General features: G+C 38.5%; 1 protein-coding gene across 5 annotated transcripts in view; it reads left to right on the plus strand.

Moving 5' to 3' along the window:
* Positions 1–4,291: 4,291 nt before the first annotated feature.
* Positions 4,292–20,318, plus strand: part of ZNF112 (zinc finger protein 112) — a 31,875-nt gene continuing 15,848 nt past the window's right edge. Inside the window, exons 1-2 of one of the 5 annotated variants that reach the window (XM_025366467.1) lie at positions 4,292–4,370; positions 19,386–19,434. Coding sequence is in view for 1 of the 5 variants with exons in the window: in XM_025366464.1 (XP_025222249.1) it covers positions 19,420–19,434 (15 nt within the window). In the remaining 4 variants the exon portion in view is untranslated. The remainder of the gene's footprint in view (positions 4,371–19,385; positions 19,435–20,318) is intronic. The other 4 variants (XM_025366464.1, XM_025366465.1, XM_025366468.1 and 1 more) reach the window with 4 other exon arrangements.

Below are 20,318 nucleotides of genomic sequence, written 5' to 3' on the forward strand. Positions count from 1 at the left end.
GAGTGCAGTGGCCGGATCTCAGCTCACTGCAAGCTCCGCCTCCCGGATGGCGAATAACACGCCATTCTCCTGCCTCAGCCTCCCAAGTAGCTGGGACTACAGGCGCCCGCCACCTCGCCCGGCTAGTTTTTTGTATTTTTTTAGTAGAGACGGGGTTTCACCGTGTTAGCCAGGATGGTCTCGATCTCCTGACCTCGTGATCCGCCCGTCTCGGCCTCCCAAAGTGCTGGGATTACAGGCTTGAGCCACCGCGCCCGGCCAAGATTCCCTTGCTTTTCTTTATATTTTTACTATTTAAATGTCCAAAATCATCCTACAGATGAATTTTGCATGTCTAGTGAACTTTGTACCAATGGAATCACACTGCATCTACTGGGTTTGTCTAGTTATTTTGCTCAACATATTTATGGGAGTAATCATGGTGTTGCATGTACAGCTAAAGTTTGTTCAATGTCCTTGCTCTTACCTTGTGTAAATAACAAAAATATTTATCCATACTATCATCGATAGACATCTGGAGTATTCTCAGCAAGTCATTGTGATGAATGATGCTGTATGAACATTCTTATATGTGTATTTTGGTACACATTTCTTATGGGTTTATACACTGAGTAGATTTAAAGTGTCATAAGAAATGCTTTTCAAATCGGGCTCTACAATCCACCAGCCTTAGATTGTTGCATATAGTCGGAGGTATAGGTCAATTTCAGTTTTATTTCACAATACTCATTTTAACAGCAACATGTATTGAATATTTGCCCTGTTCCCATGGCGCTGCAGTGCCACATTTGTTGCAATTCTGAAGTCAACATGAGAGTGCATGTAAAATTTAAAAGATCTACACATAAATTATTAAAATTAATTAGATTAGTTGGCAAGATTGAAGGATAAAGAAGCAAATGTGGTATTTAGTAGAAATGGTTGGGGTGAGCATCATTATTTTGTTCCCCGTCGTAGAGGAAATGTTTTCAGTATTTCACTGTTCCTTTTGATATTTGTTGCCGTTTTTGTAGATCTTTATTATTGCTTAGTTGCCTAAATTTTCTCGTGATGAATGGGTGATGAATTTAATCAAACTCTTTTTTTCAGTTTTTGATACCTAGGTCATGATGTGTTACCCTGTTATATATTGTTGGCGACATTTTGTTCAGGATTTTTGCAAGTTAGTATTTATGATGAGATAGACCTGTCATTTTCTTTTTATCTCTTTCTTTTTTCTTTTTTTCTTGAGATGGAGTCTCGCTCTATCACCCAGGCTAGAGTGCTAGAGTGCAGTGGCACCATTTCAGCTTACTGCAATCTCCGCCTCCCGGGTTCCAGCGATTCTCCTGCCTCAGCCTCCGGAGTAGCTGGGACTACAGGTGCGTGCCACCACGCCCCCCAAATTTTTTTTTTTTTTTTTTTTTTTTTTTTTGCATTTTTAGTAGAGACGGGGTTTCACTGTATTAGGATGGTCTTGATCTGACCTCGTGATCCGCCTGCCTCTGTCTCCCAAAGTGCTGGGATTACAGGCATGAGTCACCGCGCCCAGCCAGACCTGTCATTTTCTATTCTAATGAAGCCTCTCACAAATTGTGTCAGTGTTATTATAGTGGCCTCATAAAGTTAGTTGGAAAGTGTTTCCTATTTTGTTATTCTCAGGAATAATTTTAAGATGAACATGATTTCTTCTTTAAATATTTGGTAGAATTCACCGATGACACCAGATTTCAATGCCGTACTCTTTTATCTGTGGCTTACTTAAAAGTGCTTTAATTAATTTCCAAACACAGTTTATAATTTAGGGTCCACTGAGGAGATAGAAACCTTACCAATTATTTGAAAAGAAAAATTCACGTATTACAGAGTTGGTAGCTAGATTTCTGAAAGAGCAGAAAAAGAACTCTAATATATGATAGAAGTAGCAACTGCTGGAAGTAGCACGTGCAGCAAGCAGCAACCACCTGAGGTCTGCGGAAACAAAGTGAAGAGACAGGAATTACTAAAACTTAGAAGTCTAGAGGAAGGTCATGCTCTTCTGAAACTCAGGCCTCTGAGGAGTGGCCAGTGTTCGGCTGGTTCTGCTGTCTCTGAGCTCAGAAGCAGGGCCCTGCAGTTTCAGGACTTAGACAACTAAGGATCAGTCTTTGGGAAGTTGTTTAATAATGTTTACAAGGAGCCATGATGAAATTGGTTATTCAAGTGTTAGAAAAACTGCAAATTAGGCAGCTGCTACAAGAAAAAGTACTGTTGACTGGCAGGCACAGGATATAGTATATCTCCCTGCCCCCACCACCCCTATACTCTTCTGCTAATAGTTGCCGAACACAGAACCAGATGGGGGGTGTGGAGGTAGGGAAAGATTGGCTGCAGACTCCGCCATTCCAGCCCTGTAAAGCAGAGTGAAAAATGGTGGGTTTGGAGATGAGACAATATTTATTAAATGCACACATGAATCATTTAGTTGTGTTTTTATTGATTTCTAGCCAAATTTCATTGTATTCAAAAACACATTTAGTGCTTCAGTATTTTGAAATCCCGTATCATTTTACTCATTTGTACAAATCTTATGTGTGCTTGAAAAGATGTGCATTTTAGTTTTTGCTAGAATCTTTTGTTCCCCCAGCTTCACATAGGTGTCAAAATTGCTGCAGAGCTTCTAGGCTTTTCAGATCCTAGACTAGACCATTCATTCCCAGGAGAAAAGTAGCCCCAAATGCATGACTGTCCCAACTGTTTCTGAATTTTGACCCACCATTTCTCCATTATCTTGTCTTTTGATGCCTTTTGACATTTAAAAAGTTTGCTAACTTTTCATCTGCCAGATGTTTGTTCCAAATCACTAGTTTTATTATTACTGGAAGTGGAAGTACACAAAGTATTATTCTGTCCCTTGTATTTTTAAATTTTCCTTTCATTTTATCAAAAAAAACCAAAAAAACAAAAACAAAAACAAAAAACCTCACCTATTATCAGATTGATCATCTTTAATAGGTAAACCATATGTATTTTCAAAAACATTTCCTTGAAAAGGAGTTGTTAAGAATCAAATAGTCTCATCTCTTAATAGTGTCTTTTAAGCCACTGAGCATTTTCACAGATTGGTCGTTATGTCTTTTTATTTTCACCTTCCTTTTCTTGATTGAGTGAACCCCTTTACGGTCCTCCCTAAATCATCCTGTCCTCCATGAGACAACTTACAGTGTTGGCTAGATCAACAGCAGGGTGAAAATAGGTGATAGATTTTTCTCAAAGAAGAAAAAAATTTCAAGATTTTACAAGGGACTTATCCCTTCCCATAATAATAACATTTTATCTGTATCACTACAGCCCTTCCATTTGCCTTATGACTCGCATTTCATCATCAGTAGTTAAAGCAGAGGAAACGTGGGAACCATTTGCTGTTTCTGCTTACGGCCTCATCAACGGCTGCATCTGTTTTTTGTGTATTCTTGGCATCCACGTTCTTGTACAAACACAGTATGTACAAACACAGTATGGTAGGTAGCAACAGCACTATCAGTTTCAGACGCGTCCACACCAAAATGGAATAAAAAAGTAATCCAAAGAAAGGTTGAGATCCTGTATTCCTTAAATTCGGTGTCCAGTACAAGTCAGCCCAATTTCCTTTCAGTACCTGCATTTTTAGCGCACACATCGCTTCCATTCTGTAATTCTTTTTTTTTTTTCTTCCTGTATTGCAAGCTTCTCCGTTCTCTCCTTTATGGGATATTTTCTTGGTTGGTAGGTAGGTAGATAAAGTCCGATTTGGTTGAGTTTATTTGGGTTTGTGTCGCGTTTGAAGAAAAAATAAATTCAAACTCTAGGGGGAAGGCAGTAGAGCTGGACTAGCAGTAGAAAATTAGACGGCTAACCAAAAGAGAATAATAACTATACAAATACTGACTATCCAAACGAGAAAGAGACGACTTAAGGGGAAGTGCTGCCCTGCAAGAAATTCCGGGAATTGTCCATAAGATCCACAGGGTCAGAGACACACGCGCCAGGAAACGCGCCTTTCATGCACGGTCCGCTGGGGAAAATAGAGAAACATATATTCGAGCTCTCTGTCTTTGGAAGCATTTCGGTTCCGGGAAGGGGGAGTTAAGGAATTCCTTTGGGACCCGCACATGCGAAATATGATCCAGGCTGTCAGCTTGGCAGCCTGCACTTGGGTCCCAGGCAGGCAGAGAGGTGGAGAGTTATTCTAGGAATTCTGGGAAGTGTAGTTTGGGAGCCCCGTGTAGTCGGGTAACTTCCGCTCTAGGAGGCTGAGGCCAGCTCCCTGATCCCGTCGGGAATTCTGGGAAGCGTAGTCCAGGAGGTCTCTGCAGGCAGAGCCACTTCCGCCCCAGGTACGCTAGGCCGCGGCCTTCGTTCCTCCCAGAAAGGTGAGCCCTCCCCGCCCTGCGTCCTGCTCCTTCTGTCCATACTGATGTTCCTTTTGCTGGGGGCCCGTAGCAACCGGGCAGTCGCTCTAGGGGAGGAGAATCCACTTGCGGCGAAGGGCGGGATTTGTGTTTTCTTTGAATGAGCCTTCTCCAGTGTGGGGCGGCTGGCGCATCCCCACTTAGCGCTGGGAGTCCAGGATCCTACATCGCAGGGACTGGGGATCTCCTGGGTTCTGTACTCCCCCAGCCCTTTCCCCTGGCCATCAGCCAGCTCTGCCACTTAATAGCAGTGTAATAACAGGCGCATATCTTAATCTCTCTGCCTGTGTTTCTTTTTCTTAAAAAATGGTACTAATACCTATCTAATGGAGTTCTTTTGAGAGTTAAATAAAAAGAGTTAGAACAGAGCCTGACAGATGGTAAAAGATGGGTCTCTTGTTATTAGCACTTTTTCATTTTCTGAGAAGCACTCAGTTCCCTGAAAGCGTCTGTGAACCCAGGATGGGGTCAGAGCTCCAGCTGCAGAGTATCCCTGGCCCTTTTCTGATCAGTGAGAGATTTTTCTTTAGGAGAGGTTCACTCCCGGCTCTCTGGGTAGTCCGCTGTAATTCATGCAGCAGTGCTGATTTCTCCCATCCTCCTTTCCTTCTTTAGCCTTGACTTCTTGAAAAAGGCTGCAGGGAGAAGGAGAGAATGATCCTTTGGCACTTGGCAGCGGAGTCTCACCTGAGTAGTACTTATCATCCTTTCTTTCCAGGGGAGACGATATTTCCTTCATTCCTTGGGCAATTCTGCTCGAAGATGCCCTGATAGTTGTTCAATAAATGCAGAAACGGATGAGGGAGTACTTGGGTATGAGTAATAAAGACAGTATTTAAACATTTAGTGTTGATTATTCTAAGAGTTTGATATGAATTAACGTATTTAATCCTCACAAGAGCCCTTTGAGGCTGGGTTGGGTACTACCATTTTCATCTTAAAGATAAGCAAACAGACACAGAGCATAGGCTGGTTTAGGTCACCCAGGTGGTAAGAGCCTGAGCTGGGATTTGAATTCAAATAGTTTCCATCCATTGCTTTAGTTCTTGATGTGTTTAGTATCAACTTCAGAAGACATGTTTGGATTTTTCTAGAGGACCCTGAAAGCGAAGTTAATGAGCTTTGAATTTTTGATGTCGTTTTAGTTATCTGTAATTTAATTTCACTTGAAATATTTATGGTTCACATTCTAATTATATAAATGATTGCATATTGTAAAAGATTAAGAAAGTATAGAAAGTGTAAAAGAAAAAAATTATGCTAACCACAAGCTATAACAATAACAATATTAATATTTCAATATTTTCCTCTTCGGTAGACTTCTTTTTTAATTTTTACCTATGTTTAACCAAATAAGCTTCATAGCTTTAATTTTCCCTTAAGTTTTTACTACGGAAATTTATAAGCATAGCCAAATGTAATATGACTAAAATAATTCTGTGGAAGCATCACCCAGCTTCAACCCTTGTTAACATTTGCCAATCTTGTATCAACGCCCCATCCCTATTTTTTTGTTTCAGTATTTTAAAGCAAATCTCTAACATCGACTTAGTATAATATTGTTTGATTGATTGTCATAATTGTCAAACATTGAGGATCATAAATTGCTTATATCCAAGACCGTGAAAGGGAAATGCCAGCAGCTACTCTAAGGTTTTCATTCGTTGCAACTTACAGAATGGTCCTTACTTGGGAAAGCTAGGGGATGCAAGAGAGTTGTATATTGGAGAAGGATGGTGATGAATTTTGTGTTCCAGTATAGAGTTTGCCTTGCCTAAGTCTTGTAGCTCTTTGTTTCTTATTTCTCTGTATCTATATCTATACACTGAAAGTTCTTCTATTTCTAGGACCATGTCATATTTTTCTTTGTGTGCCCTGTACACCGTACAAGGTTGTTAAAGGTTTATGGTTAGAGTAGCTACTCAACAGACAGCTGGCATCAAGGATTTGCAGTGTAGAATTGGAATTAGGTATCAAAATAGAATAGGAATAACCCCTGGAGATATTCCTTAATCTCACTGAATATTGGTAGGTTATAGAATCCACCAACTATTTCAGAGTATTGAAGAGTTGAAGAACAATGATTGGTTATGTTTTGATAATCTAAAAAAAATTTCCTAAGAAACCAGTTGTTAGAAATGATAACATTTATAGACCATGCCTTATAACTGAGGTCGTGTTTCCAGGTTTTTAAAACAAGTTTTTAAAAAATGTTTCTACAGTAAAATTGGCTATTTTGTTATTTTTGGTGTACAATTCTATTACAACACAGGTATAGTTTGTATAACAACTACCATAGTCAGAAAAAGAACAGTTCCGTCACCCCAAAAACTCCCCTCATGTCTTCCCTCATAATCACCCCTCACCATATCTGTAACCACTGGCAACTACCATCACCACTAAAACTCTATTTTTGTCTTTTTGAGAATGTCATGTAAATGAACTGATGCTGTATGTAAAATTTGAGACCGGATTCTTTTACTCAGCAAATTGCTCTTGACATTCATCCAAGTTGTTGTATGTATCAATACTTCATTTCTGTTTACTTCTGTTTAACAGAAGTATCCACTTTATGCATATATCACAGTTTATCTATTCACTGGTTGATAGACTTTTTCCCCCACTTTTTGGCATTTATGAAGAGAGCTCATATAAACATTCATGTACAGTTTTTTTGTGCTTATTTCTGTAGGGTATGAAGCCAGGAGTGGGGTTACTGAGTCATATGGAAAATGTATGTTTAAGAAACTGCCAAACTGTAGTATCTGTACCATTTTGCATTCCCACTAATGATGTAGAAAGTTCCAGTTTATTTACATCTTCATCAGCACTTAGTATTTTTCTTATTTTTTTTTTTAAATTTTAGCCATTCTAAGCATTGTGACTTTAATTTACTTTTCCCTAATGGCTAATGGTGTTCAGCAGATATTTTTGTTGTTGTTGTTTCTTTGCCAGCCTTATATCTTCTTTGCTGTAGTGTCTGTATGCATGCTTTGCCCAGTTTTACATTGGGTTATATTTTTCCTATTGTTGATTTTTGAGAGCTATTTATATATTCTGGATGTAAGTCCTTTGTTGGATGTGTGATTTGCAAATATTTCTTCTCAGCCTGTAGCTTGTCTTTTCATTCTCTTAATAGTGTCTTTACAAAAGTTTCTAATTTTAATGACATCTGATTTATCAATGTTATCTTTTTTGGATTGTGCTTTTGATGTCATCTCTAAGAAGCCTGCCTAGCCGCAGGTCATGAAGATTTTCTCTTGTTCTAGAAGTTTTACGGTTTTACACTTAAATCTGTGATCCATTTTGAGTTAACTTTTTTATAATATGTGATGGTTAAGTTGGGGTATATTTCTTTACATATGAATGACCAACCACCCCAACACCACTTGTTCGGGTTTATTTCTGTACCGTGTTCTGCTAAATTGATCTATGTGTATATCTCTTCACCAGTACCAAGATATCATATTTACTGTAGCTTGATAGTAAATCTTAAGACTGGATAGTTTGATTCCTCCCAATTTATTCTTTTTTTCCAAAATTGTTTTTAGCGATTCTGGTTCCTTTGCCTTTCCATATGCATTTTAGAATTGGCTTATTTACATCTACCAAATATTTAGCTGGGATTTTCATTGACATTGTGTTAAATCAGTAGATCTGTGTTTATCACATTGAGTTTTCCAGTTCATGAATATAACATGTCCCTTCATTTAAGTGTTCTTTAATTTCTTGCATTAGTGTTTCATGATTTTCTGAATACAGATCTACACGTTTTGTTTAGACATATGTTACATTACATAATATATAATTTATTCTTCTAGAGCTATTTTAAATCATATTGTTTTAAAATTTTGGTTTCCGGCCGGGTGCAGTGGCTCACGCCTGTAATCCCAGCACTTTGGGAGGCTGAGGCAGGTGGATCATGAGGTCAGGAGATTGAGACCATCCTGGCTAACATGGTGAAACCCCGTCTCCACTAAAAAATACAAAAAAATTAGCCGGTACTGGTGATGGTCGCCTGTAGTCCCAGCTACTCGGGAGGCTGAGGCAGGAGAATGGCGTGAACCCAAGAGGCGGAGCTTGCAGTGAGCCGAGATTGGGCCACTGCACTCCAGCCTGGGCAACAGAGCAAGACTCCGTCTCAAAAATAATAATAATAAAAAAATAAAAATTTTGGTTTCCAGTTGTACATTGTTAGTGTATAGAAACACACCTGATTTTTGTGCGTTGACCTTGTATTCTCTGGTGTTGCTATACTCACTAGAAATTTTTGTTTTTTGGTAGATTCCTTGGGATTTTCTGTAGAGACACATGTTGTGTATTATTAATAGGGTCAGTTTGACTTCTTCCTTTCTAATCTGTATTCCTTTCTAATCTAATCTTTTCCTTGCCTCACTACACTGGCTGATTTTCAGTACAGTGTTGAATAGGTATGTCAAGAGTACACATCTCTGCCTTGTTTCTGATCATAGGGGAAAGCATTTTTATAAGTTCCATTATATTTTTAGTCTGCGAAAGTTCTGTCATGAGTGGATGTTGTATTTTGTCAAATGTTTTTTCTGCTTCACTTTTACTGGAGCTGGTGATTGTTGTGCACTTAAAAGTTTGACAACTACCTGTAGAACAGCCTTATTTAATTTTTTAACATTTGTTGTTTAACTTATCTACTCATGGAGAATTTATTCTTTTTGGTGTACATTTCTGAGTTTTGACAATTGCATTGTCATGTAGACTTCACCACCACAATCAAGATTCACTAGAGTTCCATTGCCCAGAAACATGCCCTTGTGGTACCTTTTTGTAGTCAAACTCTTCCCCAGCTCTTAACCCCAGGAAACCCCTGGTTTACTCCCCAACCCCATTGCCTTTTCCGTAACATCACATGAACGAATCAATGCAGTATGTAGAATTGTGAGTGATTTTTTCCACTTTTCTCTTTGATTTCTCTCATCAGTATTTTGTGTTTGTGTCTTTGAAGGAATTAAACCATTTCATCTATCACTTTGAATTCATTAATGTGAATTCATTTATATTTCTAATGCCTGTTAAGTCTGTAGTGATATCTTTTCTTTCATTCTCGATTTTGGTAATTTGTGTTTTTTTTGTTCTTCATCTGGAGTTTAATTTTTACTAGTCTTTGCAAAGAACCCCCTGTGGGTTGAATTAATTTTGTCCAGGAGCCAGCAAACCTGTTTTTTTAGGCCCAGACTGTAAATATTTCCGTTTTTCCAGTTAACTAGAAATATCAGTACCATTATTTAGGTATTTATATAATGAAAGGAAACTTTAATTGACAAAATTTAAGATATAATGATTGAGTACAACTTAATTGAAGTTCAAGGTTGCTATTCCCTGTCATCAAAATTGACTGTAAACGTTCATCTGTTAACGCTGATTTATAATGAGATTTTATATATTTTATCTTTGAAAAGAACTTTTTTAAACAAATAGGTCCTACCAAGTACTGATACTAATCCACAAGCAAATGATTTCAATTGTGAATATTAATGAGTTGAAAGATGTGGTAAACTGAATGACTCCCTAAATATATTCATATCCTAATTTCCAGAGCTTGTGAATGTTACTTCACATGGTATGAGAGATTTACTGGTGTGATTAAACTTATGGATTTTAAGATGCGTAGGTTATCCTGGATTATCTGGTTGGGCCCAGTGTAATTACAAGGATTCTTATAAGAGAAAAGCAGAAGGATCACAGTTAGAAGAAAGTGACATGATTAACAGAAGCAGAAATTGGAGTGCTGCAGCCATAAGCCAAGGAATTCCAGCAGCCTCCGGTGCTGGAGAGGATGTGGAGAAATAGGAACACTTTTCCACTGTTGGTGGGATTGTAAACTAGTTCAACCATTATGGAAAACAGTATGGCGATTCCTCAAGGATCTAGAACTAGATGTACCATATGACCCAGCCATCCCATTACTGGGTATATACCCAAAGGATTATAAATCATGCTGCTCTAAAGACACATGCACACGTATGTTTATTGCGGCACTCTTCACAATAGCAAAGACTTGGAATCAACCCAAATGTCCATCAGTGACAGACTGGATTAAGAAAATGTGGCACATATACACCATGGAATACTATGCAGCCATAAAAAAGGATGAGTTTGTGTCCTTTGTAGGGACATGGATGCAGCTGGAAACCATCATTCTTAGCAAACTATCACAAGAACAGAAAACCAAACACCGCATGTTCTCACTCATAGGTGGGAACTGAACAATGAGATCACTTGGACTCGGGAAGGGGGACATCACACACCGGGGCCTATCATGGGGAGGGGGGAAGGGGGAGGGATTGCATTGGGAGTTATACCTGATGTAAATGACGAGTTGATGGGTGCTGACGAGTTGATGGGTGCAGCACAGCAACATGGCACAAGTATACATATGTAACAAACCTGCACGTTATGCACATGTACCCTAGAACTTAAAGTATAATAATAATTAAAAAAAAAAAAAAAGGCAAGGAAATGGATTCCAGTGAGAAGCAACCAGTCCTGCTGACACCTTGACTTTAACCCAAGGAAACTGATTTTAGACTTCTGATCTCCATAACTAATAAAGAATAAATTGCATTATTTTAAGTCACCAAGTTTGTGGTCATTTATTATAGCAGCAATAGAAACTAATACAGAAGACATTTAAAGAATTCTTGTAGACTCTTGATATTTACCTTTTAGTATATCACTACATTTCAGAATAATCACTTCCATGGAAGGTTGGGAGAATTATGCAGTGTGCAATGAAATGGACTTTGAAATGTGGAAAGGTCCTTTGCACTTGCATCAAGGTCTGAAAACACTGTTACAATTCTGAAGTTTGGGCTCAGATAATATATATGCTACAAATTTATGTGAGAATTGAGATAACAACTTTTGACAGCACTGGAAATTTGTAAAGTAGCTTAGCATTACCTGTGATTCAGACATTAATTGTCTTTGAAATAATTCTCCTACACTGTACGCTTCACAAATAAGTACTGTTTTGCCTTCTAATTTTAGATTGAATTCATTAAGAAACATTATCAAGTCTGCAGCTAAAGCTAATTTCCAATGTCACTCACGCTTGAGGGAAGTTCTTACTCAGAAATATTTCAGTCTCAGCCTTGAGATTTTAAAAAAATCACAATAAAACTTTATTGCTGCTCAGACATTGAACTCTCATGTGGTAGGGCAAGTCAGGATTTTTCTACTTCTCATGAAATTCATGAAACTGATGATGGTTAAATCTTTGAGTTTGAATGAAGTTCACTGTTGCCATTATTGGTTCAATAGCACATGATAGATTAAAATATTCTCTGCAGAGTACCTGCTGATGAATAATACAATGAGTAACCATAGGCTTTAAATACACGTTTTTATAAATCCAACCTCTGCCTCTTTCTGCTCCAACATATCTTTTACCACTATCAATTTTAACACATCATTTAAAACTGCCTCAGGTTTACTGAATTAATATTTGCACCTTCTTCGGTAATATTTTCACCTGTGGTTGTTCCATATAGACTGTTCCTAGAGGCTAATTATTCAACCCCTCAAACTTGGCATTGATTCCTTAAATACACAACATCTAAGCAACATTAGTAACATCTGTGAAATCATCAAGAGCCAAATAAAATTTATCAGAATCATTTCCCTTGTATTTTAATGGTCCATAATGTTGTTCCCATTGTCCTCAACTCTTAGAGCAGTTGGTCTTGCCCAAAGTCTAATAATCGTAAACAAATTTATTTTATCTGGACACATTTTTTTCCTTCTACAATCAAACATGATTTAATTAACTCATCACTGGTAAATTACTTTCCTTGCTTGGGGCAGAAATAGAAGCTGAATATCGATTAAACTTACCAAACTTGAAGATCTTAAAACAAAAGACTGTAGTATCTAAAGATTTTTAAAGTACCCAAGTGGAATAATTAGCAAATCATTACTGAAAGATAACTCACTGACATTTTCTGACATTTAATTATGTTTAAGATCTGAAATAATGGGATGCACTAAATTGACAATGAAAAGATAGATTTCAAAAGGTTGCATGCTTCAGTGTAATTTATTTTAGTGTCTGAAAAATTGGTTTTATCCAAAAATAGTTTGTCTTTTAAAATGGCCAGTGCTAGCAATTAAAATGCAAATAAAAGCCACTGGTTTACTTACACGTGAAACATATTGAGCAGATCTGCATTAGAAATGGAAAGACTTTCAAATCTGCCTTAAACGTGTTGCACTCTTGATACCATTTTCTGTACTCGCTCATTAGAAAATATCTTACATAGTTTGGGATTGTGGTTAATTAAAACAGGAAAAAAGAAAAGAAACTGAATATCTGAATATCGAAATGTACTGTAGTTGCTACCCCATTTTCATTTTTTTTGTGTGTGAAAAAATTCTGCTCTGATGAGACATTTTATTTAAAATTTTCTACTTTTTCTGACCATTTATTGTGAATTGAGACTATTGTGATGAGTGCTTAGTGTGACAGTGTTGACATATGTCTGATTATTTTAGCATAGATATGTTGTCACTGCATAGGAAGCACAATAAGCATGATAAGCTTTGTCATCTAATTCATTAACAAAATATTTCACCTCCATTGTGCCTTCAAAGTGTAACAAAGTCTGTTTTTCTGGGTTTTTTTTTTTTTTTTTTTCTTGTTTGGCTTGATAAGTGTGTACTAGTAATACAGAAATTAAAGTGTAGTGGTACAGCAATACATATGGTACTTGAAATGCTGTTCAATTAATGGCATTTAACCCAATTGAGTTAACCTAATGCTGAGTCACTGTGGTTTAAATTATGCTTAGCAACAATATGAAGAAATGAGAGTGCCACCTATGGTCTCTGTTATAACTACATAGCCCTGCTGCTGTAATGCAAAAGCAGTCATAGGCTGTACATAAACAAATGAGCATGGCTGTGTTACGGTAAAACTTTATGGACACTGAAATTTGAGTTTCATGTAATTGTCACATCACAAAATAATCTTTTTAGGATTTTTTTCAACCGTTAAAAAGTAAAATTCTTAGCTTACATCCTGTACAAAAACAAGCAGTGGGCTGGATTTGGCCCAGCCGTATTTTGCTAGGCTTGATTTTGTCTAGTGTTTTTGTGTTTTCAATGTCATTGATTTCTGTCTTAGGTTTATTATATTCTTTTTTCTGTTTGCCTTTAAGACCTCTTTTCTAATATATGCATCATTGCTACACATTTCTTTATGATACCTGCTTTAGCTGTATCTCTTACATTTTGATATGTTGCATTTCAGTCTTGATTCCATTTAAAATATGCTCTAATTTATTTTCTAAAAAGTATTTCCACTTCACTGCATCTAATATCTTTTGTAACTAATTTCATTGGTTGCTTAGAAGTATGCTGCTTAATTTCCAAACATTTGGAGATTGTCCAGATATCCTTTTCTTGTTCATTTCTACTTTAAATCTATTATAGTTAGAGAAAACACTTTGTCTGATTTGAATTCTTAGGAAATTAAGATTTGTTTTATGAAAAAGATAACATCTGAGGTAAAAAAAAAATTATTCAATGGGCTCAGTAGCAGACTGGAGATGACAGAAGAAAGAATCAGTGAACTTGAAGACAGATTAGTATAAAAATGCTATTTAAGCAACAGAGAGAAAAAAACATTGAAAAAAAAAAAACGAGCAGAGCCTTTGGAACCTGTGGGACGATATCAGAAGTCGAATACTCCTGTCTTTGGAGTCTCAGGAGGGGAGGAGAGAAATGTTTATTTGGAAGTACTAGCTGAAAATTGCCCAGATTTGGTGAGAGACATAAATTTACAGATTCCAGAAACTCATTGAATACCAAATACAATAAACTCAGAGAAAATCACTTCTGGATACATCATAATCAAACTTCTGAAAATTAAAAATAAACAAAAATTCTTGAATACAGCTAGAGAAAATGACACATTATATATCTGGTAGAACAATGATTCAGATATATGTAGATTTCTCATGGGAAGCCATGGAGGCCAGAAAACTTTGGAACATCATCTTTAAGATTCTTAAAGGAGTTGTCAGTACAAAATTCTATATCCAAGGAAAATGTCCTTCAGGAATGAAGGGAAAAAATGCCACACCTGTGCTAAAAGGAGCACTAAAGGAAGTTCTTTAGGCTGAATAGAAATGATACTAAATGGAAACTAGGAACTTCAGAAATGATGAAAGAGCACCAGAAATAGTAAGTTTTTTGGCAAATATAAAATACTGTTTTTCTACTATTTAAAATATGCATGACTGTTTAAATAGAAATTATAACTTTCTTGACTAGAGGTTTATGTTATATAGAGTAGTATATACAAATGAAACAAAGTGGGGAGGTAAAGGGAACTATTTGTTGGTAAGGCATCTGCATTTTACAAAAAGTAGTAAAACAGTAATGCCAGATACACTGTGAAAGATTAGATATGTATATTACAACCCTGGAGCAACCACTGGAAAAAAAAAAAGGACATGTAGCCAAAAGCTAATAGATAAAATGAATGGAATAGTAAAAAAAAAAAAAAAAATCAAATACCCAAAAGAAGGCAGAAAAAGGGGTAATAGAGGGACAAAATCAGGGAAGACAAACAGGAAAAAAGATAATGGTGTACAGAAATCCAGCTATATCAGTAATTATAGGAAATGCTAATGGCCTGAATACATCAATTAAAAGAGATTGTAAGATTGGATAAAAAGCAAGAACCAAGTATATGTGGTCTGAAAGAACTCCATTTAAATACAAGGGCATAAATAGTTTGAAACTTGAAAAGAGAAAAGGAGCTATACTACAGAGTGGCTATATTAATATCAAAGTAGACTTCAGACCACGGCCAGGGATGCCGAGGGACACTATGCCAAGGGTCACTTCCCCAAGTAGACATAACAATCCTAAATGTGTACCCCCAAAACAACAGTTACATGAGGAAAAACTGACAGAATTAAAAGAAACAATAGAGAAACCCACAGTTCTATGTAGAAATCTCAACACTCTTTTACCAATAATCAGAACAAGAAGACTGAAAACCAGGAAGGATTCAAAAGACCTGAATAATGCTATTAACATCTTGACCTCATTGACATTTGTAGAGCACTCTATCACCAACAGAATGCACACTGTTTTCATGTGCTTCAGGTTTGATTGTTTCTGCTGACCTGTCTTTGAGCTCGCCGATGCTTCTGCTGCTTATTTCTGATCTGTCTTTCCCGTTTGGCTACAGATTTCTGTGTAGTGGGAACTGTGTCAAATTCTCCATTTGCTTATAACCAAACATAGGGATTGGCAGAGAGAAATTATTTGGTACCTGTCTGTGGTTGGTGCAGCTTTCCAGCAGGCAGCAGGAATAGGGACCTTCAACTCAGTGAGAGTGTATTCAAATTTTCTGAAAATAGATGTAGGAGAAATAAAAGATGTGAATATTCCCTGTCCCTTATCTCTGATCAGTTTTGGTGGGATGCTGAAGCCACCCACCAAATGATTTATTTCATAGTGATAACAATGAAGATGGTAGTAACAACGGCTAACGTTGATCAGATTTTATTACCACTCACACTGACTTTCTAATATTATGATGTATGATGAATAGTATGATGTATTATGATGTATTGAACTCATTTATCTCACATAACAACCCAACTTTTATCTTCATTTTACAGATGAAGAACAGAGGCATTGAGAGGTTAATTAATGTGTGTCAGTTTATGCTGCCAGTAAGTGGTAGAGTCAGGATTAAAGCTTGGCAGCTTGATTCTGTAGCCTGGGCTCTTGGCCAAAGCATTCTGCTTTCATTAGGCTGGCGAAATGGGCTTTAGGAGCTAATAATCCTGCAGCAAAACCTTCTTAAAGGTATCATAGAGCAGAGCACATACAAGCTCAGTGTTAAAAGCTAAGGGGATCTGTGATGCAGGTGGGCAAATTGCCTGTGGCTTGTTTTTGTGTGTCTCCCCTTCAGCTAAGAATGGTTTTTACATTTGAAGGGTTGTAAAAAGAAAGAACAATATTGCGCAGAGACAGCATGTGACCCACAAAGCCTGAAATACTCACTATCTGTCCATTTTACGAAAGCTTTCCAACCCCAGCTCTAAGTGAAAAGAGGAGTACAGGAGGTATGGCACATGCAAGGGCCTGGAGACGTTTTTATGAGATCAAGTGATTTACACGGCTGGAGATCAAAGGGGAGAGAAGATTTGCAGAGAACATGAGCAGACAGACATGAAAGATTCCTGTGTGGCTTGCTAAGAATCTAGACTTTATCCCAAAGGCAGCTATGCAAATGTTTTAACCAAGAAAGGAACATAATCAGGCTTTAATTCTATCAAACATGAAGAAGCAACAATAGTCTATAGGATGGCCACTGTGTGACTTCATATTTAACAAGAATTCCCTTTTCTTTTGAACTCTCAAAGTCCCTTGGCTGATTAGTGACCCTGTGCTTGATAAAGGTGATCAGAGAGGTCTAAACTGGAAGGCTATCTTCACACGGAGTGCGTGCCTGCAGACATCTACAGCGCATGTTACTGCTCCTTCCTCTTAGCGACAGCTCCAAGAGTATCTTTTAAAAGAGAGAAATGGGGATCTGGGAATCAAGAGGCCTGGCTCCCAGGCCCTTCTCTGTTCCTGGCTTGAATGTTCTCTGACAATTTTCTTGAGAGGCCAAATGGCCTAGTGGTTAATTGCATGGGCTTATCCTGCCGACTGCCTCTATTTATGTCCCGGTCTGTGGTTTGCAATCCTCTCTGCACACTGTAGTCATCTGGGGAATTTCATAAAAACTCTTCTTCCACAGATCCTCATTTATGGATCCTGGACTTGGGTCTGGGCGTTGGTATTCTTTTTTAAACCTCCCCATTGATACCGGTTAGCTGGCAGCTTAAGAGCCACTGTCCTAGTAATTGAGAACACAGACCCTGGGCTAATAGTCCTGGCTGTTCTGCTAGCTAAAATGGCAAAGCCGCTTAAAATATTGATGCCTCAGTATTCTCAACTGTAAAAGGAGTTACAAATTGTCCCAACTTCTTGGGTGGTTGTGGGATTAACTGAGGGAGTTCCTCTAAAGCATATGCGTTGGTCTTCTCACCACATTTTCTGCCTCCTCTCTTGCCCTAGATACCCACTAACTCTCATTCTGTTTCAATAGTCTGACGACTCCTTTCTCTTTGAGCGGCAAATATAGGTCAGTCAGCTTCCAACACTAAGATAGCCCTCATTTTCTCCATCCTCATCCATCCTCCCTCATCATGTGTGGGTTTGAGGGCCCTTCCATGCTCTCAAAGGACTCCAGGCACCCTCTACCCTGGCATCTATCTGGGCACTATATCCCTTTTAGAAGGTGATCCATAAATACTGGATAAGTGAAAGAAACCTCAGCTCTTTTACTGCTGATTACACAGCCAAGTTCATACTTGTCCTTGGTAGTTGTGCTGACATCCCGTGGATTCTACAGCAGAGGCCAGGTGGAGGAGGAGGGAGCAGGTGCCTACTGGAGTAGTGGACCTCTCTTTGAGGTGGTGCTAGAAGGCTCTGCCTTACTCACAGTTCATGTTCAGTTCCTTTTTTATTTTTTTCAGTTCTTTCTCTTGCACAGATAGCCTTAAAGTTGCCCGAGAACAGTAAGTAAAGTAACAAACCTTGAGGAAGAACCATGAAATTAAACTCCTGGTGTCCAGTCCTCCCCAGGGTCAAGCACTGAGCTGCTTTTCACAGAGGAGCACACACAGCCCCGCAAACAACCCTGCAGGCTAGGTGTTCTCATCACCAATGAGATTTTGTCATAGCTAGACAGAGGATCACACTGTTGTTTAAGAAATGTAGTAGTCTCACAGGTTTCATTAGTCTTTTGTTGTACCCTGTGGGAAGAGGGATGTACCACTGAACTTCCCCTGAGCTCAAGGAGGAATATTTACTAGCCGCTGTATTTTTCTTTTTTCTTTTTTTTTTTTTTTTTTTTTTGAGACGGAGTCTCGCTGTGTCGCCCAGGCTGGAGTGCAGTGGCGCGATCTCGGCTCACTGCAAGCTCCGCCTCCCGGGTTCACGCCATTCTCCCGCCTCAGCCTCCGAGTAGCTGGGACTACAGGTGCCCGCCACCACGCCCGGCTAGTTTTTTGTATTTTTAGTAGAGACGGGGTTTCACCATGTTAGCCAGGATGGTCTCGATCTCCTGACCTCGTGAGCCACCCGCCTCGGCCTCCCAAAGTGCTGGGATTACAGGCTTGAGCCACCGCGCCCGGCCTCCGCTGTATTTTTCATTAGGGTGGTCTCGATGTATATAGTATATACCGTGGCAACAAATAAAAGTAAGAAGCCAGAGCTACAGACATTCCAGAAGTTAGGGGTGACTTTCCCGGGACAGAGCAGTAATCTCTGCTGTCCAGATGTCTTACAAAATACATTTGCCAGGGCAATTTTGTGATACAGAATACTATCTGCATCTCTGTAGTTGCAAGGAAATAGAGATCCCTGGTGTAGTTATAATAGGTTTCCTCTGTGCACACAGATAATCCTAATAACAATCATATATTGTTGGCACTGTATGGTCTGGATTTTGCAGATGACAGAACTGAAACATTAGAAAGGTTCATGAATTTAACCATGGTTACTCAGAAAGTATGGAGTAGCACCGGGTTTTCAACATAGACATTTTGTCCCCAGAGTCCACTTTTAACCGGTACGTGACATGCCACTGCCTCTCCTTTCCCACCTCTCCCAGGATCAGAATGAGCATGCTGGGAGCTGTAAGGCATGTGAGGCTACTGGGTACAGCTGTGCAGGTTGCTCCATGCATGAGGGCACCCTGCCAGGAGGGCCACGTGGTAGCTGGAATCCAGCCCATGCTACCTGCTCCTTAACGCAGGTGTGTGGCCACATCTGCTGGGGGACGGGACACCTTTTTCTAATTTGCACAAAGATACATTTCCCTTTTAATCGTGGCTTCTTTCGTATTACCCTGTTCTCCCTTCTCAGGTCTCTGCCTTTCTCTAGAACAAGAAAGAGAAAAATGACCAACTTCCAGGTGAGCTGGTTTTCATTTCCGCTATTTTACATGTGACCTCATTTTGCAGTGAGTGGACACATCTTTTTCCCCCTTCTTTGCCAAGGGTAAAGAATGACAACAGGCATTTAGTGTCATTTATGTATCAGGCTCTTGCTTTTGCTTTTGTCCTTTTCTAAAATTTCCTTTTAGTTGTAAATGGGTTTTATTATTTATTTCATAAATAATAGTACAAAAAAAGAATAGAAATTTTAAAATCCTACACCTTATTACCCTGCTTACAAATCTGTTTTTGTCCGTGGTCATTTTTTTAAATATAACTAGTCTTGCAGTAATATATAACAATTTTGAATTAGGCTTTTTATCTGCATAAAATAATAGCAGTTAATTTTTATCATCTAATATTATTGAAGTAAACTGTTGTTATCCCTCTCCCCCCCCTTTTCTTTTTCTTTTTCTTTCTTTTTTTTTTTTTTTCTTCAGTTGAGATGGAGTCTCGCTCTGTGGTCCAGGCTGGAATGCAGTAGCGTGATCTTGGCTCACTGCAACCTCCATCTCCTGGATTCAAGCAGTTCCCTGCCTCAGCCTCCCAAGTAGCTGGGATTACAGGCGCCTGCCACTACACCCAGCTAATTTTTTGTATTTTTAGTAGAGACGGGGTTTCACTGTCTTGGTCAGGCTGGTCTTGAACTCCTGACCTTGTGATCCATACACCTCGGCCTCCCAAAGTGCTGGGATTACAGACTTAAGCCACCGTGCCCGGCTCTTTTCTTTAAATTATTTCCAACTCACAAGCTTTTAAGTTCCTGAGGATTCTTGCAGTTTTACATTGCAGTTATCAGTTTTCCTACAAATAATCTTGACTCAAAAAGCAATCTGAGAGAATTTTGATATTATTTGTCCAT

The sequence above is a fragment of the Theropithecus gelada genome, chromosome 19 (assembly GCF_003255815.1).
Source record: "Theropithecus gelada isolate Dixy chromosome 19, Tgel_1.0, whole genome shotgun sequence".
NCBI lineage: Eukaryota > Metazoa > Chordata > Mammalia > Primates > Cercopithecidae > Theropithecus > Theropithecus gelada.